At 39.4% G+C, this 19,828-nt stretch overlaps 1 protein-coding gene across 4 annotated transcripts in view; it reads right to left on the bottom strand.

The window, feature by feature from the left end:
- Positions 1-19,828, bottom strand: part of PTPN13 (protein tyrosine phosphatase non-receptor type 13) — an 85,483-nt gene that overhangs the window by 47,303 nt on the left and 18,352 nt on the right. For all 4 annotated transcript variants that reach the window (XM_053941204.1, XM_053941205.1, XM_053941207.1 and 1 more), the window contains exon 6: positions 8,950-9,513. In XM_053941204.1, coding sequence (XP_053797179.1) covers positions 8,950-9,513 — 564 coding nt within the window. The remainder of the gene's footprint in view (positions 1-8,949; positions 9,514-19,828) is intronic.

Here is a 19,828-nt window from a genome sequence, read left to right as displayed (position 1 = left end):
CCTACTTGACATATGCAACCATCTCCCACAACTTTCCTAAGCACAAGCCAACAACTACACACAGAACATGCATAAAAGCAGAACACACACACACACACAAAAAAAAAGAGTCTCTACATCTTGGGAATACCAATGCTTCACTGTCAAAGTGAGACAAAAAACCTCAGGTATCCTTATTTGCAGAAGGAAATATTTCTGGTCTGACTATAGTTAATGTTTTTGAAAACAAAAGCAGTGATATAGAAAAAACACGTGTAACTGCTGTGAAAACGAGTGCCAGTCACTACAGCAAGCAATATGCAATCCAAGAATATAAAATGGGGAACACATGAGATGTTGTTTCTGGAGGCTGCAAGAAGGAAATCAGAAGTTTCAACCTTCCAGGTCCAGAAAACAAATATGTGGTGAAAACTTCTGAGGGAACAATAAACCTGCTGACCTAATAACTTCTATTAGGTCAGATGACAGGTTAGTCAACAACACTACTTATATAGAATTCTTACAGAAGTGGGAAAAAAATCCAAATAGGAAAAAAACATGAAAAGAATTAAGATAATGCAGTACTCCAAGAACTAAAGACTAGTTCATGTTCACTTTGGACTGTTTCCAAAGCCTTCCTCTTTAAAAGCCAACATTTCCCCCATTTTTACCCAGCTCACTTGGGCTGTGTAGGGAATCTTTAAGAAAACTGGGAAAGGTAAGCAAAGCTGCAAATCAACTCATGAAACCAACAAGTCTCACCAGCCCATCGCAGTTGCACAGTTTTTAGCAGGATAAAACCCAATTTATCCAAAGAACATTTTACACTACTCTCACAAAGGAGCAGTATGGACCTACAGCAAGATCAAAAGAATCCACTGGGGCTGTGTGGGAGCAGTGAGGTTGCTCCAATCTTTCACAATGGCTACTTTCAACGTTGTGGCTTTTACAACAAAGAAATGTGCCCCCAGTCTAGCAATTACTTGCCTACCATGGGAAATAAAATCCAAATTCAGTGGGTAGCTTTTGGAGATGTGTTTTCAAAATGCTCCTAGCCCTTAAGTGAGGCATCAATCCACACACAACACTGGAGCTACAGTACTGAAATGTTTAACTAAAACCAGACCTCTTGTTTCCCAGTAGTTTTATTAGCTGTAGGTTTTTCAAGTCTGCTGAACTGACTTTGAAGCAAGATGATGGAGAGGGAACAATAAAATATGATGTGAGATTTTAAACAGACTTATTTCTTTCCACTTAGTCAGCAGCCAGGGCTTCTCAAATTGCACACAAATTATGGCTCCATTCTGATTCTTTGAGACATTAAATTCTGAAAAAGCCAAACCTGTGGTAAAACAGAAATATGCAGTTAAACCACGAGACAAGTGTTAGTAGGTGGTGGCGTGCTATGGGACTATGCAGGGTGTTTGATTTCTCCTGACTCATCCTGTTAGCAGGAGTTGGTGCCATGCTGTAGGCCAAGAAGTCCAAGAACCAAGAAATAAGAAGCAAGATTTCCACACACTGTTTATCTCAATGTTGTCAAAGACCCCCACATAAGGCCCAACAAGGCTCATACCTATTCACAAGTAGAGCTGGAGACAGGACCACACTCCTGTCTTGCCACATCCTTCTCCCTAATCAAGACCACACAGCTTCACCCAAGAACACAAGCAAATGTATTCTCATCTGCTGGAAGCATTCAACAACCTTTCCATGCTGGGCTATCAGGCAAAGTTGCAAGGCAATTAAGCTACATACTGAAATTTCATGTAAATCCTCTAAATTTATATCCATTTTGCTCAGTTTAGAGAAAACACATACAGACGTGGAACTGTCTGCTGCTGGGGCATCTTCCTTCCAGTTCTCTGCTGGCCCACACAAACATCTGCATACACATCCTCCTAGTACTGCTCTTGCCTCCTAACCAAGTGCCTTCCTTCCTGGGGCACAGACAGAATGTGCACTGCAGACCTGCTAATACTCAATTAAAATGTAAATACTGAGAATAGTCTATCTATAATGCTCGCATAGTCATCCAAATAATTTATGCTCTCTCCTCCAGCAAGTTCTCCTCAATTCTCATGTATCGTATTAGGATTTAACTTCAAAGAAGGCACTTGGATCATGTCCAAGCTAAGCTTCTAATTAAGAATTGGCTTCCTAAGGTCACAAAGTCCCAGTTCTGGGATCAAATTAAAGTTTAGTTTTTCATGCAGAAGTTTCTAGTCTGTCTGGCTGGGAAGGAGCTGAAAAATGACAACAAAAGCTAAAGACTACAATAAAACAACTTATCTTTCATATTTACAATTTTTCCCTGGAAATACTGAATGGCCTTGGTTTGTTGTCTTAGTTTCTTGGGTTTTTTTTGGTTTGGTTTTTTAAAAAAATTTGGTGACTGAAGAGAGACTTCAGAACTGATTTAACTTCTATAAACATGAAGCACATTGTAGCAAAAATAATTGTAACAGTTACCCCTTAACATTTCACTGTTTAGATAACAGTATTTTACCAGAACACTTTGAATGATTTCATACCTTAATAGAAAAAAAACCCCCATGAGTTTAAGCATGTTTTAAGAGTTTGTAACTAAAATGAATATATAAAATTTGCACTAAAAAGCAAAATAAGCATGTGGTAGCTCCATGATGCAAATGGAGATGATGCATTACAAGCTGGAGAGTCTGCCTTTGTGCTGCTTAGTGCTGCAGTTGTGCTTTTTCAAGTTCCCTATCAAAACCAGCAGAGCACAACCTCCCAGGCACCTCATGCAGCATAAAATAACAAAACACGCTATTTACGCAAGGCGAGACCTGCAAGCCCAGACAGGTCACTTACAGAGAGCCTCACCTCAGCCAACTTCAACAGAAATCAGAGAACCACATTCAGCTTGGAATTTCATTATCCTGAACACGAGTCACATCAGATACACGGGTTTTCAAATACACATCATTACAGAACTATTTCTGGCGGCGCAGAGAAGGCGGCAGAATTAAACCGACAGTTTCGTGACTGGGAGAGAGCTCTCGGTTGCCCTTTGAAGTTTACTGGTGGGTGTCTATTACAGGAGAGTGGTACTTCAACGCCACTTAAAACACATTAACTGGCCTTCAGGAGAAGCTGGGACTCACTTCTTTCCCATGGGTGAAATCAATTGATTATTGAATCAATAGAATCAATATGTAGATTCATATTTGCTTTTCCTCTTCCTCTTTTCAGCTAAGAAAACTTGAACTATCTTATGCAAGCCAGTATAGGTTTAAAGGAAGGACATTGAGATGCAGTTCAAACTCCTGGTGGGGATCCACATCCCACAACTGACAAAGGAAACGATCCCGCTCAGATTTTCAGGGGAGCAGGCTCATTTTAACTTACAAGATTTCCACCACTCACATTCTCCATGAAAAAGCCGTATTGCACATGTGGTTCAAGTCGCCAGCTATCCAGGCAAACCCCTAGGGAGCCCCTAGGGGCTGATGCAGAGGGCCTGGCAGGATCTAATCTACCTCAGATTAGATGTAATCTAATGCAGAAAAATGTTGCCTTGGAGAACCGCAAAGAACACACATCTCTAGTGCTAGGCTGGAAAGAAAAACAGAGAGATTAACAATAACAATGCCAGGGTCTGGTAGGAACTCAAGAGTCCTGTATTTAGAAAGACACCCTTGTTTTCTGGATCTGGACCATGCCATCTGGGATAAGGTATGTAAACTTAACACAGGCCCAGACTGAGAGTTTGTCTAACAAAGTTGTTTGCCTGTTTTAATTTAAATGCTTTATCCAACTGAGAATGTAACATATTGACCAGAATTGACAATCTCAGACTGTGTGAGCTGCTGAAAGCTTGATAAGGGAGATAAAACAGATGCCACTCTGTTGTGCAATTATGCAATTATAAGAGCTGGTTTACTACCTAATGTTAAGCTGTGAAACTCAGCACAAAGTAGTAGTTGCTGATGTCATAGCATTTGTATTTTACAGATATCTCACAAATATCTTCTTCCTTGAAAAGCTAGCATCTCTTGTCTCAGTAAAATCAACAGGTGGAGTTCTCTAACCAAAATAGCATCAGCCTATTATCTTACTTCCCAGATTCGTTAAAATTATTTCTGAATATTGTTCTGGACAGACCAAGCACACGAGAATCTATTTTGTCACAAATGAATTTAAATCACACTGCAGCACCACAGAGACATGTGCAAACTGCCCCTTCCTTTGCTTTCACATGCAAACAGACGTGCCATTGTGCATGACTCAGATGGCCCACAGTGAACTCAGAAACCCAGAACACAGAATTCAAGAGAAAAAGGAAGTATGTGCACTTCAATGAATTCCCAGTGCTAAGTTTGTAAAGCAACTATTCATTTTTCCCCCCCTCCCCTAAATCCAATCTCCCATTTAACCCACTTCTACAGAAGCTCCCAAATTCAAACCTCTGGGGCTACAATCTGCTGGGATAAATTTGCTACCAACAGCTGCCTGATTACCTGCAGCAATTTTCCCTTATTCAAAAATGCACCTTCAAACTAAGAGAGCATCTAAAATCCAGGCATTTAGAGTATCCCTAACTGTAACCTTTAACTGCAACCTTCCCAGCTAAACAGAGGGCCTGTCATAACATGCAAATTTTATAAATAGGGTCCAAATGAGTCTTCAAGGTAGCTAACGAGTACAGCATCATGAGATAAACACATGGAAGAAGACTTAGGAGGAAAAGACTCTTGTCTAGAAATACAGAATATTACTGCTTCTTCCTTCTGACTCTATGAAACAAGAGCAATAACTGGACAAAAACCATAAAATCTGAGGACTTAATAATCTGAGTTTCCTGTTGGGGAAAAAAATAAAGGTAGAAAGAGAGAAGAATAAACACAATTTGTGGTTCTGGAATTCACATGGTTCCCAACTGCAAAAATATATAACAAAGGTTTGAGAATATTCCCAGACCACCCCCATTTCCTCACCCCTGGATTCAGCATTTGAGAGTTTCAGGAAGATCCACTTTTTCAGTATCCTCCCATCTTTTTTTTTGCTCTGTCTGCTATTTCAACCCACAGACAGCTATATTACTACTCTTATAACTGCTTTTGTCCTCCTGTATTCCACAAGGACATGGGCAAGCTTTATGCTTCCTCATGCACCTCACTTACAACATCCTCATAAACAATACTGCATTTAAAAAAAATTTAAGAAAAGGATACTTATTCAGTCAAGTAACACATAAACCCTTTCACTTTGAATTATGCATTCACTCAAAGAGTGGGGGGAGGAGCTGCCTAAGCAAAAGGAGAGGGTCAGACAAGGCCACCATTACCATGTCACAGCCTTGTGCCTTGCTACTGAGCCATTTGAAGGCAGGCCTAGGATAGGAAAACTTGAGTGTGTGTACACTTCACAAGTGTCAGGAGATACAATCAGTTTGGTGGGAGAGAAGGCAAAAAAAAACCAGGAGCACAGGAGAACAGAAGACATCTTCACACTCCTGAGCTACAATGCAAGCTTGTAAAATGTAAAATAATATTATTTTCTCTCTGAAAGAAATGGGACACTATGAGCAGGTGCCAGGCAGCAGTTTCTAAGTTTCAAAAGATCACTGAAAACAAAACCTGCTCTATGGGTACTGGTAAGATGTTTGGGTTTAACACCTATCAACTTCTTAACTCTAATCAATTCTAAGGTCACAAAACCTCCATAACAGAACAAGAATGAAGAAGAGGGCAAAGATGAAGAACTTACTGTCTTGGTAAAATTAACACGTATTTTTAGAGTCTCTTATTAATGATCAGAACTGGCTACACCATAAGTCAAATAGCAGACTCTTGCCCTTGCTGGCTAAATGGCACCTAATCATAAACAATCATCTTCAGGATAGAAGGGATAAACAACCTCAGCCCTGAAACTGTACAGCAGATTAACATAAACCAGCAAGTTCAAGAGCAAGGCAGTCACAAGGACACAGCCCTTGGAAGTCTTTTGAGGCTAAATCTGAGATGTTCTAACAGTATATTATAGTGCACTTTAGATGGTCTGCAGCTCACTACAAAGTACTACAGCACAGCTGTAATTAAAGCTCCATCATTCTTTCCACTATAAACTCTGCTTTTCATGAGTTTATAATTTAGATTGTAAAAATCCGTTCTGAGTGAAAGCTTGGCAAACCAGAGCTTGTGCATAAGAACATTTTCTTTTTCCAAGGCAGTCAGGTCCTTAAGGTTTTATGAATAACAGAAAAGTTTTCCAGCTTAACCCAAAGTAAGTTAAAGAAAAATAAGCCATATGTCACTTAAATTCCTTTGTAGTTTGAGAAGGGAAGTTTTATCTCGCCAAGTTCAACTCACAGACAGTTTAATGTCACTTCACAATTCAAAAATGGAAAAACAATGTATACAGCCAAAAGCAGAGGCTTAATACAATTTACACAGGCTTAGCTTTAACCCAGACCTGTGCTCAACTGAACTGAAAATATCCCCAGACCTACCAAAGAGAAGGCAGGTCGTGTTTCCTCTGCTACCCAACCATAACCCTGGTTCCTGTGACTCCTCGCCCATTCCTCCCCCTCCAAACTGAACTGAACCCTTATTCCAAACTGCATGAACTTCTGAAGTATGTTATCCTCCTCCTCTATTTTTCACTCACGCCTCTCAGCTGTGCTGGTCAGAAGAGTAATTCCATACACACTTGACATTTGAGAGTGTTGGATGTGGAAATATCTGTCTACCCACTATGTACTTCAAAATGACATACAACAGTAATGCACAAAAAACTCAAGACTGTATTTTTCATTTCTCTGACAGATGAAACTGGCAATAGACTTTTTACAAAAGATCTCAAGGGACATGTCTGGTGTAAAAAAAATGCAAGATGAGGAACAGTAAAACATATGGAATAAAAAAAGGAAAAGGGAAAGAAGTCTTAACAGACTAGCAGACTTTATGCATTAAGACTTTTGTGAATGTGCTCATTAAGGCAGAATAGATAACTTCCAGTGAGGCTTCTCAAGCCCTATGAGACATAACAGCAACTAACTCCTATGTGAAAAAGCACTCATCATCCATCTTACTAGAATACTCCTTTATAACTGGCTCATTAAAAATCCACATTCGCAACTAGTTTCTGGTCCAGAATATTTTCTTTAAGTACTTAACTGAGAAAAGAAATTTAACACCTGAGAGCCTAAAATATAACAGTAAAGCAAACGCTCCCACCTCCAAGAGTGAAACACATCTTCCTTGAAAATAGAAAACTCCGAAACCCAGCTACCTGTTGAGAAAGTGTCTTTACTTTTTTCCTAGCAAGTAATTCAGAAGGATGGGCAGTGAGTCATTGGCTACTGCCTCGGTCTTCCCTGTACATGTTTGTCACTGCCTCTGTGACCACTGAGGCCCAGTCCCAGTTTACTTTGACTGCACTTTCACCCATTCCCCTTACAAATAGAGTAGTTTCACACATCTGACCTATCTCAGTTTGCAAGGCACGGGCATGCTTTGTTTTCTGCCATCTCCCAGTCTGCCTGAATGCGAATGATAAACCCATTGCTCATCAATGGGTTTGGCCAGGCTTTTGGTTTTGCTCTTATGCAACACCAACCTGCACAAAGCTGTGCTCCTGAACAACAAGGCTATTGAGCTTTCCCAATGCTGGGAGTGGCCTCCTCTTAAACTCTGTCAGCTGCCTATCTCCAACAATCCGAGTTGACTCATATACTTGAGATGGACCCTGTTGATTTCAGACTCTTAAACCAAAAGCCAACCAAACTTCCCTGTACCTCATCAGACATCCTGCTAGATAACAACAGATAATAAATTTCTATAGAGATAAACAATGGTAACTCCACAGTGCTGCTTTCATCTGTGTTCATTTCTTCACACGATAACGTGACCCTCATCCCCTCAGCAGAAGATGCTGATCTGATAGCACAAGAGAACTCCACGTGTACAGAAATCACAGCAGCTTTTTTCCCTGCCTATGCCATTTCAGTAACACTCCTCCTTTCTGGAACAAAAGGCTCACATGCACAGGAAAGGATCTGGCTTCCCGTGCTAATTGCAATACAAGCGTCTCCCAAGATGGCTACAAAGGGCATGAGCAGGCATTTTCAGAAATGCAACCTTGACAAAAGGCTTTATCATCTCTCCTTAATATGGAGGTGTTTACACCTCAGGCAGAAGAAAGAAGTCAAGGTAGGGTGTGTTTTCACAGTTACAGGCTAACTCACAAGTCTTTGAGTGCACCTGAGTAAATGCCTGAGCTCTGTACATACAGCTCTTGTACCATACACCTTGGATGACCAAGTGATGCTTTCTGGCCCACCACAAGCAGGATCAGGCTCTGCTCTCAGTTTCTATCCAACTGTCTCAAACGTACAGCCCCTGAAAAATCACACCACAAAACCAAAGAAAATAAAACATGCAGTTCCACTTACAGGGCTCTGCATCAAGATCATTTTATAACTTTACCCACAACAATTACGAAGACTTGATTTTCCCCCATGCATTTTCTTAACGAACTGATGGAACTTGTGTGAAGTATTCCTACTGAAGATCTGAACACAAGGCCAAAAAACATTTCATATTTAAGGGCTTAAGTTCAGAGTTATATATCACAAAAACAGAGATCTGGAGATGAAAATCTGCCTTTCCTCAGGGGCATAAATCCATCTCTAATAGCTGGAGATGAGAATCTTCCTTCAAGAAAAATGCTTGACAATTGGCTGTTACCAGCTTTTTTTTTTTCCTAATTGTAATTGATGAGCTTGATACTGGTTAAAGATCAACTATTCTGAGTGAGCAATCTGGACAACCACATTTGTCTTCATTGGCAACAGATGCTCTAATGACTTAATTTTATGTAAAAAAAAACAGATGAAGCAAAGACCTCAGCTGTTTCAAGAGCTGCTACAAGGGAACTCAAATTTATCATAATGAGAAATCTTTGATGACTGGAATACTGAGAAAATCAAAAAGCTTCACTAACCTTCTACGTTCATAGCTTCCCTCAGAAGCTGCAACTTCTTCTGCCTCTCTCTTATCCTGTCAAAGGCACTTGATATTGCTGCAGAAGTTGATGTCTCAGGCATGTGGCGCGTTTGGTCCAGTTTTTGCGGTCCGAAGACATCCAGTGCTATGCTCCCATCAGAGTATCTTGCTTCCTTGTTCCTGGCAGTAGTAGAAGTCCGTACTGTAAATGTTTCACACTGATGGCCGTGCCTGTGAGGGCCTCCAGCATGGTCCCTCTCAGCTGCCTTGTCAGTAGCGCAAAGCAAATCTGTGGAAGAAGCCCATATTTTCCGTTTGGGAGGGACATCTGTGTGAAGGTGACCTTTTTTCTCAAGCTCACTGGTTTTACACCTATGAGGACAGAAAACATCTTCCTGACCCGAACTGTAATCTGTAGAAATGCCCTGGAAAAATTCTTCCTCGTCTCGTGTTCCTCTAATGGACAGAAATCCCATAGACTTGCTAAGTCCTTTGTTAAGGGTGGTCTGTTGAGAGAAGTGAGCTCTGTGTCCATCAGGTGCATCAACCGTCAATGTTTTTCCTGGAATAAGGAGACATTTCATACATGTAATTTTCTACCTAAGACACAGGAGTCCAACACAAATTAGTTAAAGTGTACGATGAACACACGCTTGGGCATTGGTTTTACCACGTAAAGCACTGAGGAGGCTGCTCCAAGGGCTCCCTCAGTCAACAAAGACAGAAATACAACTACTTCATACATGACCATTTTATTTATTTTATTTCTAAAAAGCTCAAGAAAAAAAAATAAGGCCTACTATAATTCTGTATTAACAGTAAAAACCCCCAAAGTATCACATACTTACGGAAAGTTGTTTTCTCATTAGTTTCATTTTCAAAATAGCCTGGACTATCACCAAAAATACTACTTAATAATCAATCTGAAATCAGCCATTCCTCTCACACCCAAATACACCGCCTACAGGTTTTAATAACAAGTCCAGGTTTGTTCTACAGATTTACAGATGCCCTGCAATACAGTCAGTGGTAAGAAAAGAATGATTGTGTACTTAGGAATTATAAAAATCCTGGATCTTCCTCCAATGACTAATTTTGGTGACTATAGTCTCTCCTGGTAAAGAATACTCTGAAACAAAACCAACAAAGCTTCCAAAGTTAAAATGATTCTCTGAGTCTGCACCCTTTGAGTTTCACTAATACATGGATCTGCCAATACTTAGGAAGTTTCTCTTCTCCCTCTCCCTTCTCATGAAATTACTTCCAGAATAAAAGAAACTGCCAGAGGTCAAACCATGAATGAAATATGTGGTCTCTGAAGAATATCATATCATAGTGACCAAGAAGTTTTGACCCAGGTGGAGTCAGCATGGCATGTGACTGATGCCTTCCTTAGAGCTAGCTCCATCTTTATGGTGATATTCCCATGTACATTCTTTAAGAAGGAGCAGCCTTGAAGATTTCACTGCAAAAGCAAGCAGTCGTGAGTTCAAAGTAATCACTGTGCTGTATCTACTACTCTTAAAGAATGTTACACAGTCCTGCCTGCATCGATTGAAATTAACTGCCCCACTTGCACAGCAGGCTCCTGATGATCTTTATCTAGAGCGTTATCCTTCCAAACAGAATTTCACAGAATGCTTTAGGGATGTTTAGAAATGTAGTCACTAATGCTTTAAAAGCTTAAAAAGGCTTTTAAAGGTGTAAACACCTTTCAACTCTGATATTCTTCCTCAAGAAGGGCTATGCTTTTAGTTTACAGTTTTTATTTCTGTGATGTTTAACTAACAACCAAAACCAGCAAGACTGAAGCCAAATGTAACCAAGAAGCCCCTTGCCTCCTATCACGATGCAAATACATGATGATAGATTGTCAGGGTTTGGATTGTCTAAAAGGTGTCTTGTAAGACATCACACACCATTCCCACGTGCTCTAGCCAAGAAAATAAAAACCACTTTTGCCAGTGAGAACAAACTAATCTTCTAAAAGGATCTGATGCCTAATTTCGTATTTTACGAAGATAGCTTTAATATTAAACTAAACATAATTATCTTTGTGGTCAAGTAAATATTACATTATTACTTTATTCTCAGACTATACATCATCCTAAGGCTGGTGAACTACATATAATATTCAGACACAAAAAAGCCTTTTAAAAATAATGTTCACTGTGAAGTTCCCACTATCCATCTAAAGGGATGATATCCACTCTGCAAACACATACTTCACATTCATGTACATGCACCAAGGACAAACATTCCTGAACAGGATTTTAACTCAGTTATTTGTGAGACAAAAAACGAAACACTGCAGTTGGCTTTTTAAGATGGCCAACAAAAGCTCAAATCAAAAGGAGCTCTGAGAATCCTCCCCAGTAATGAGAGTTCCAGGATAACTTTAGGTCAGAAAAAACTAAAACAACCTCCTCTACTCACTGTAAAAAAAACCCCAAACACCCACTCCCTTAACAATGAAAACATTTACATGCAGGGTCCTTACTGAACAAAACAAATGCAAACAAAGCAGAAAAATACCCAAGAGAAGGAGACAGCTGCTACTCCCATACACTACCACAGCTATGCACACAGGATTACTTGGTATAGCATCGGCCATGACTCAGAAGAACATTCCTGCTTCAAAAGATCATTCAGGTCTCTGCACACTGATCTTGTTGCAGGACCACATGCAATGAAAAGAGTCACAAGGCAATTTTAGCACCTGTGGGTATCCCTCACCACAGCACTCCAGAGACACAACCCTCTCTTTGCTGTGTGCTGGTGAGAACTGCAGGGAAAGAGCCCTGTCAGTCAAAGACAGTGCTGGGGGCAAGGAGCAACCTCCTCACCAAAGCTGTGCTTCTCGTGGACTTGGATAAACCAGAAGCTATTTCCTGTTTGCATGGAAGCACTGAAGACACGAGCTCCTTTGCCTCAGCACGCAGGAGATGCTTCCTGCTCCCCAGTGGGCCTCCCCCAACAAGAAAAGTGAAGGCCATGAGCGCTGTCTCACGGGCAGTGGCTAGGGAAGTACTCATGGCTACAGCTTTGCCACTCAGCCAGCCAGCTGCATGATGAGACAGGAGATGAGCTGTCCTGTCAGGAAGCAGCGCGGGAGGTGTTCCACTCCCACGCTGCTCTTCCACTCTACAGGTCTAACTCAGATCCACACTGACTTCAGCAGCCAGCAAGAGATTTTTACATAGTACCAAAATGAATCTACAGCTGGCCTCGGTATTCAGGCTTGAGACTGCAAAATTCTCTTGGAAGTCTTCTGTCTGTCCTTTATTACTCTTCCCATTCCCACTTCTGCTTTTCATCAGCCTTGCCAATTCTTCCCACCTCTGCAAAACATATCCCTCTCTACCTGACATTATTTCAATGAGCTCTGCCCAAACTGACTGACAGTGCCAACATGAGCTGGTTAAAAATCATCCTGAGAGGAGTGGAAAAAATGAGACTTTGGGGCAAGGAGTGCATGGCCTGGGTGTCTTGAGAGGACAAACTGAAACAAAGCAGCAATAGAGATCTTTCAGACCTGTACTTTATCCCAGCCAAAACTGCATGCTGCTTTTAGCACCAGAGCACAGAGGCCAAGGATCAAGGGCAAGACTTCTCAATATAGAAGTAACTCAAGCGCAGACACCAGTAGTAAAATTGGTTTAGCAACCAGCAATCAGTCCAAGCCAATATGTTTTTAATAAAATATATTATATTAAAAACATATATATGCTTTTAATACCATAAATCTGTCTTAATCCCTTCTTCCTTTTTTGAAGTACTATTACAGACTTTGTAAGTCACACGATCAACTGTTAAGGTATTTTCACTTTTTTAATCCTGGACTTCCTCCACTACCTCAGCATTACTTGGATCAAGAGTCTTAAATGACTGCAGGAAGTCTCTTTCAGCATAAAGCTCATGTATCCAGCTTCCAGAAAACAGTACACTTCCAAGTAGAGCAGACTGGAATAATATTCCTTCTTAAACAAATGGATTTTCAGTTGAATGGCATGATCAAGTCCAAATTCATTAAGTCAATATGTGGTTTATTCTTCAGCTTTCCCCCCTCCCAGCTTTTATAATGAAATGTGTGGAAAAATAAAGGAAAGCACCACCAGCAAAAATCTATATATAAGGAATAAATATCTAACTAATGATCAAAAGGAACCTGCATAAGGGAACTTGTATGTCTTTATAATGCAAGACTCATGCTACGACCTTCCTCTTTAAAAAAAAAAGTTTGTATTTGTAATGGAAACTCTGGAGACCTATCCCAAGTATCTTGGCTCAACTGAAGACATTAATTACACCACCTGAGACCACACAGGCTTCAGTTACCCAGGTGTGTAACAGGACAGAGCAGTGCCTCCCTGTTTGTCAGTGAGGGTGACAGAACAAGCTGTTAGCAATTAAGATGCTGCAGCATGTAAGCAACTTCAAAAGGAATACTTTCCCCTTCCCCAGTTACTTCTCTGTTGCACTAAACTCTCCTGCTTGCTAATCTGAAGAGTGTATGGGTTCTTGATTCCTCATATTGCCCTTGGGTGTTTATCCTCCACTTGATGTTACATTAGTGCAATTATTTATAATTACTGTAAATAATTCAAATGCAATTACAGTAACTGTATGATTCTAGTGTATAATATATAGTGAGGGAATATATACAATAAAAATAGCAATTAATCACCAGGAGTTCACGATTAAATTCCCTTGTGGTGCTAAAATGAAACTCTAGCTTTCCACACACCTCTTCAACTGCCAGATGTTACATTTGCTATATAAATATAGATCTGCTTCCTTCTTCCTTTGGTGTTTTCAGCTATGAATGCAACTACACCCTCTTTACACCAGTGTCATTCACAGACCATCTTTCACTCAGGCTGACTAATCTGGTTGATTTTCCACTGAGAGAGAGCTGTTGTCTAACTAAACCCAGTCTGTCTGTGATTATTTGTGTACCAGCTTGATCATACAGGCAATTAATCCAATATTAATTAAGTGCAAACACCATTGGTACCATCACATACTGTGATGCCTGAACTCAACTCAATTTTCTTTAAAGTCTTTCTGCCTGCCCGTTCCTTTTGTTTGCACAAAACAGAACACCTTTTTCAGCTCTGTTATGGATTTTGGCTGGTGGATGTATGTAGATGCACACACATGGGACTGGGGGTGGTTAGGAAGAGAGAGGGGCTGGGGGGAGCAGGGGAAGACTGCCCACGTGTGCATGAGAACACACGCCATCGCTGCCAGATTGGAAGGTCACAAGAGAGGAAATTATTATACAGGAGTTTAAAAAACATCTCCCACGCCATCTTTGTGCAGAAAACAAAGCAACAGTAAAAAAAACCTCTTTCTCCCCAGACAATGTGGTTAGTTTCTAAAATATGAGTGGGTAGCTGATGGAGGGGCTGGGTTTGCAATCCCTTTGGGGCAGGCTAAAAGCCAAACAGAAGACAACAGAGCCAGATGCGGCCTGAGGGTTGACTGCTAGAAATGGCACCCCCTCTTTTCTTTTCCTTTCTAAATTTTTGAGAAAAATCCAAGTTTCAGACGGAAACACTCCTAAGCAATGGATTCTCTGTGAAGGAAGAATTGAACTGGACACAAGGACTGTTGAAGGCACTGTATGTAATGGTCAAATTATAAATCCTGTATAACAATCTGCATTCTGCTTTGGACTGACAGCTCTTCTATCAAAAAACACCAAACAGCTCCAAAAATAAGGCATCTTGTTCAGAACAGTGGTAGCGAGCCTTGCCAAGCAGCACTTCATATTCCATAAATGCAACATTTTACCTCTTCCCTTCCTAGGCACCTCTGCAAGAAAAGGCAACCACAGCTCTTTCCCACTCAGCTTTATGGGTTAGGTTTTTGGGGGTTTTTTTGGTACATTTCTCAGCCAAGTAGGCAAAAGATCTACCTAGCTACTCCCTTCCTGGATCTTTGTGCATCCCAGGAGAAGCTCGGTGATACAGCTGCTTTTCTGCACAGAGACAGCATTTGGCATCTCGAGTTTGGTTTCCTCACTGATCTTTGGGTCTGCTCTTGTTTTATCTTCAGAGTTCTGAGTTCAGCGCTGCTCTGGAAGCATTTCCAATAGCACCAGGCTAGAAGCTCGCTATACCTGGAGAAACTATACCTGAATTTAAGGATCTCCACCAATGCCAACCACCAATACTACTAGATGAAAACAGAAACACTTATTGGAAGAAAACAGGCATGACTTTTGGAGTGAAAAAAAATTTTTTTTTTTCCTTTCAACAAGAAATCTTCATCTGGCTTTCATTTGGTTTTGGTGAACTCTGAAAGTTATTCTCCACCTACTCAGTTCTTTTTTTCTGGAACTGAGGAGCCAGGGGAAATAAAAAGAAAAAAGTTTAAAAAGTATATTTAGTAGATTAACAGATGACAGACTTTCAAGCAAATGGAAATAAGTTTGTGCTGCAGTTTTTGATAATTTAAGTCTGTGTGTTTTCATTTATCAAGATAATGTTTAGGCTGCTTCAGTTCACACATGGAGGTAATCACCATAAACCATTTCTTTATAGACCAAAAGTTGTGTTTTCACCCAGATCAGGAACAAAAATATAATGCACAGTCAACTTCCCTGGATCAAGAGGAAAAAAAGGGTACATTTTCATTTATTTGAGTTTTTTTGTTGCTATTATGGAAAGTGATAATTAAAAAGTAGAATATTGTTAAAATTAAAAGCAGCTGCACTTAGCCTTAGCATTTTTCATTCAGTTTACAACACCTACCATTTTTGTTACACCTGATAGTGCAGTGCATACAGTCTAATTAAACAGGGAGTTGACCACCATCCACAATTTTGATCACTATTTCCAAATATTTTCTATTGTGTACAGTTAAGGCAAATCTAAATGATCTTTTAAATTAATTTCAAGCCTTCATTCATGTGGCACATATTTTTGGCAGAGAAAAAGGTCAGAATACAACTGTAATATTATAATATATGAGTTGGACTTGTGACAGCCTACCACATTGTAAAAGTCAAGTTAAAATCAGGGATCCTCATGGCAGGAAAGCCAAGACACCTGTTAGCTGCATCTCTTTAGAAGATGAAACATCTCTGGCAAAGGTCTGTCCTTGGTGGTCATGGATCACCAGCTTAAATTGGAACTTTGCAAATAAACACACAGGATGCAGGATTTCAGCTATTAGATGGCTGGGAAGCAGATTTCCAGGTAAGTACAAGTTAGGGAGATTTCAACTGAGCATTTAATAGCCTACATATCCTTTTCAAAGATAAATTGTGGCAATGAAAAACAGGGTGAATGAATTCTTGCTTTACATTTGGAAGAGTCTGACAGTTATTTAATCTTTTGTCACACCAAAAGAACTTTATGAAGCCAATTAAGTAACTTTCACATATAATTCTTGATGTAAGAACTCTTTTAAGGTCTAAGGTGGTTTTAAGTACAAAAATTAAGTAACTCATTGGTTCAGATGACTCATGACAGGTCTTACTGCTTTTATTTCTGCTGGCTAAGTCAGTTCCTAAACACTGTGTTCCAAATATGATTTGACTAAAACCAAACATTCTGTAATATTAATTTACAATAAATTACTTCTGCAGCCAACCCTGCTGTAAAATTCATTCACCAAGATAGCCACAGAAAGTGAGTCATGAAACAGACAAAAAAAAATTTAACTGGGGAGAATATTAACACAAAGCTGTTTATTAATTTAATAATTATCTTGAAGACATAAAGATGGAAATGAATAGATTTTCACAACTCAACAGAACTTCACCTCAGTGAACATCAGACAAGTCCTCTGTCCTTTCCAGCAAAGATTTCTGCTCACTGTGTTTACTTATAATACACTAGGGAAGTGACTAGTAAAGTTATACACATTCTTATGTGCACCCACCTCACCCCCTCCAATCATCCCAGTGCTAAACTTGACCCAAAATGTGTTCTCAGAGGTAGTTAAACCAAAAAAAAAAGGGTAAAAGATGACTCACAGAACTTCTAACTCATTAGAAAGATGCACTCAAAATCACAATCATCTCTTAGTACCTTACTGACTGTCTAAATGTTTGCCAGTTTGTAACTGGACTAGGAGGCATTTATTTCAGCTACACACAGCAGCAGAACAGCACAGTGACAAATCAGGGAAAAAGGACTTTGTGCCTTCCTGAGTTGTTTTGGTTTTGGTTTTGTTAGCTTTTTTTTTTTTTTTTTTTTAAATTGTAACATTTTTCTTAAACCTTCATCTAGCCTTCTACTTGTGGCTCCTCAATCTGTGAGATTACCAACCAATATAATAGGCACTACATTCTACCGGTCACTTTCCCTGAAATTTACAGCTGTGCTGGCAGGGCAGCTGATCTGTGCTTTTACTGACTGAATTTGCACCAGCAAACCAGCACAGAATTGCACAAAAAGAAACAACAAGCAGTGAATTGCCCTGAATCAAATACAAGCTGTAAATCATTAGTATCAGACACCCATTTCACTGGCTCCTCACTAACTTCCAAATACATGACTCAGTGTACTTAACATCAGTGTAAAAACAGAACTGAAAACAGCCAGAACTGGTTTGGTTATTTGAGGGGTTCTGTCCTGTATATTACAATTCCCTGAGGTCTCAGCAAAACAGAAATCAAGCAATGTATCAAGGATCAAAATACAGAAAAGACAGTTCTATTAAGGCATACTAGGGAAACTGACTGATAACAGAAGCAGAATTGGGAAAGGTTTTGGAGAAGCTAAGAAGGTAGTAAAGCTTCTATGGTAAAGGAGAAAAATTAGTTCCACAGGTAAATAATGTGATACAGAGAACTTGGAAATGCTTGAGTGGAAGTAGGTCAGGCAATACATAAAACAAATTAGTGATATCCATTTTTTACAATGAAAATAGAGACTCAAATATCAGAAAACATGAAAAATATTTTCTGCTTCTAGGGATGAGGGGAAGACAGACCATAATACCAAAATATCATAATATCACTTACAAGGTAAGTAAAAAGCAGTTTTGCTCATTGACAGTTCATCTTGAAAAGAATAGGAAAAAATCAAGTACTCAAGAACATCTCATTAATAACTTGTACTTTTCAGAACACACTAGGAATTATGCAGACAAGATAATGTTTGCACTGGAAGAGTGAAGCAGAAACATTTATTCCCTGGGCTGCCACACATTTTCTATAACACTCAACACATGCAAGCATTTTCAATGAGCTTCACAGGAACAGGTGTAAAGGGAGGAGGACTATTCAGCCAACTTCGTAGTCTGGGGGTTATCAGGTTCTCTCATTTCATAAATATTATTTGAGTAAAGAGTCTATTAAATTAGAACTCTTCTGATAGTATGAAGTTGCCTAAAAAGAGAACTTTACTTTCAGAAAGTAATTTTGACCGAGGTTGCTTAGAAGTCTGTTAAACTTACTGATTGATAGCAGCTGAGCCAAGTGAACTCAGTCTCCAAGAAAAAGAGGAAAAAACATTCTGCCCATGGCATTTTTTTCAGGTTAGAGAATACAGCAAAAAAACAGCAATTGGATCATCTAGGCTACTTCCTCTGAGTTAACGACAGAGTCCTCAGAGGAAGTTTCAGACATTACATCTTATTCACCCTGGTGCTGACCCAGAAAGCCATGAAGATATTGGCTGGAGCTAATAAAGCAATCTCCAAAATTTAGCAGAACCTAAAACAAAAAGGTTTTTTGTTAAGATATAATGAAGACACTGGGGACAAGCATTACTTCAGGAGAAAGAAAAATCTGCTAAAAAGTTTAAACAAAGTTGTGGGTAGGAAAGCAAATGGACAGAGAAACAAAAGTCCTCACACCACAAACATTTAAAAAGAGTTAAAGAATTTCTAAGAAAATTAATAACACAACAGCAAAAAAACTGGTCAGTTGTATTAGAGAACAGAAAACTAGAAACAGCAAAGAAAAGAATAATCAGAGTTTGCAGTGAGAACAGACTTTAAAGGCAAACCTCTATGTCTCCAAAACTTTACAAAATTTTGATCATTACCAAAACACAGTTAATTATGGTTATGGAATAAAAAGCAGAATAGGTGATGGAAAGAGGGTAGAGGAAATGAAAACTTGAGGTAGTAAGGCATTGTGCTTAAGTAAAGTTCTTGAAAAAAATACAGAATAGGGTAGTACTGGCAAAAGAACAAAGGTGTATAAAGAAACTTAATTGGACAACATTGGAGACTGGGAAGCATAGGGTTAAAGAATAAACCAATTAACAACCAGAAAAATAAGGTTCTGTTTCAAACCTTAAAATTAATGGGAACCAGGGAAAGAATTTATTTTAAGAAAGCTCTTAAGAAATTCAGAAAAGGCAGACATTACATGGTTTATGAATCCAGTCAACTATATTGATCCTGTATTTCTAAAATATCTCCCTATTGCTACAGAAATATTCTGGGAAAAAAAAAATATAAAAGGAACAGTAAGAAAACAAAGTCCCTGAGAAAGCAGTCAGAACAGTGAATTTGTGCCAGAAAATGAAGAAACAGCTTGTACCAGAAACTGTTCCTAAACACATAGTGCTGTAAGGGAAGGGCTGACAACCACTGCCATAAGTGTTTTATATCAAACAGTAGCCTCATCTTAAAAAAAAAAAAAAAAAAAAAAAAACAAACCCCCCCCCCCAAAAAAAAAAAAAGGAAAAGGAAGACCACCAATTCTGCAGTTCTTATTGTCACTGACAACTTCATGGGTTATTTCACTTCCTGCTTTTCACTGCATTGTTGCTTGACACAAAACCAAAGAACAGAGGAGCAACTCGAGCACATCATCAACATATCTTTGTTGTGATGACTTAGACTGGTCCAAGCTGATGCCTTATAAAATTTGCTGTTCCTGCTGTTCCTCCTCCACAATTCTT

Source organism: Vidua chalybeata, chromosome 4, assembly GCF_026979565.1.
Source record: "Vidua chalybeata isolate OUT-0048 chromosome 4, bVidCha1 merged haplotype, whole genome shotgun sequence".
Taxonomy (NCBI): Eukaryota; Metazoa; Chordata; class Aves; order Passeriformes; family Viduidae; genus Vidua; species Vidua chalybeata.
Note: the sequence above shows the minus strand (reverse complement) of the source record. Positions and strands in the feature narration are given on the sequence as shown.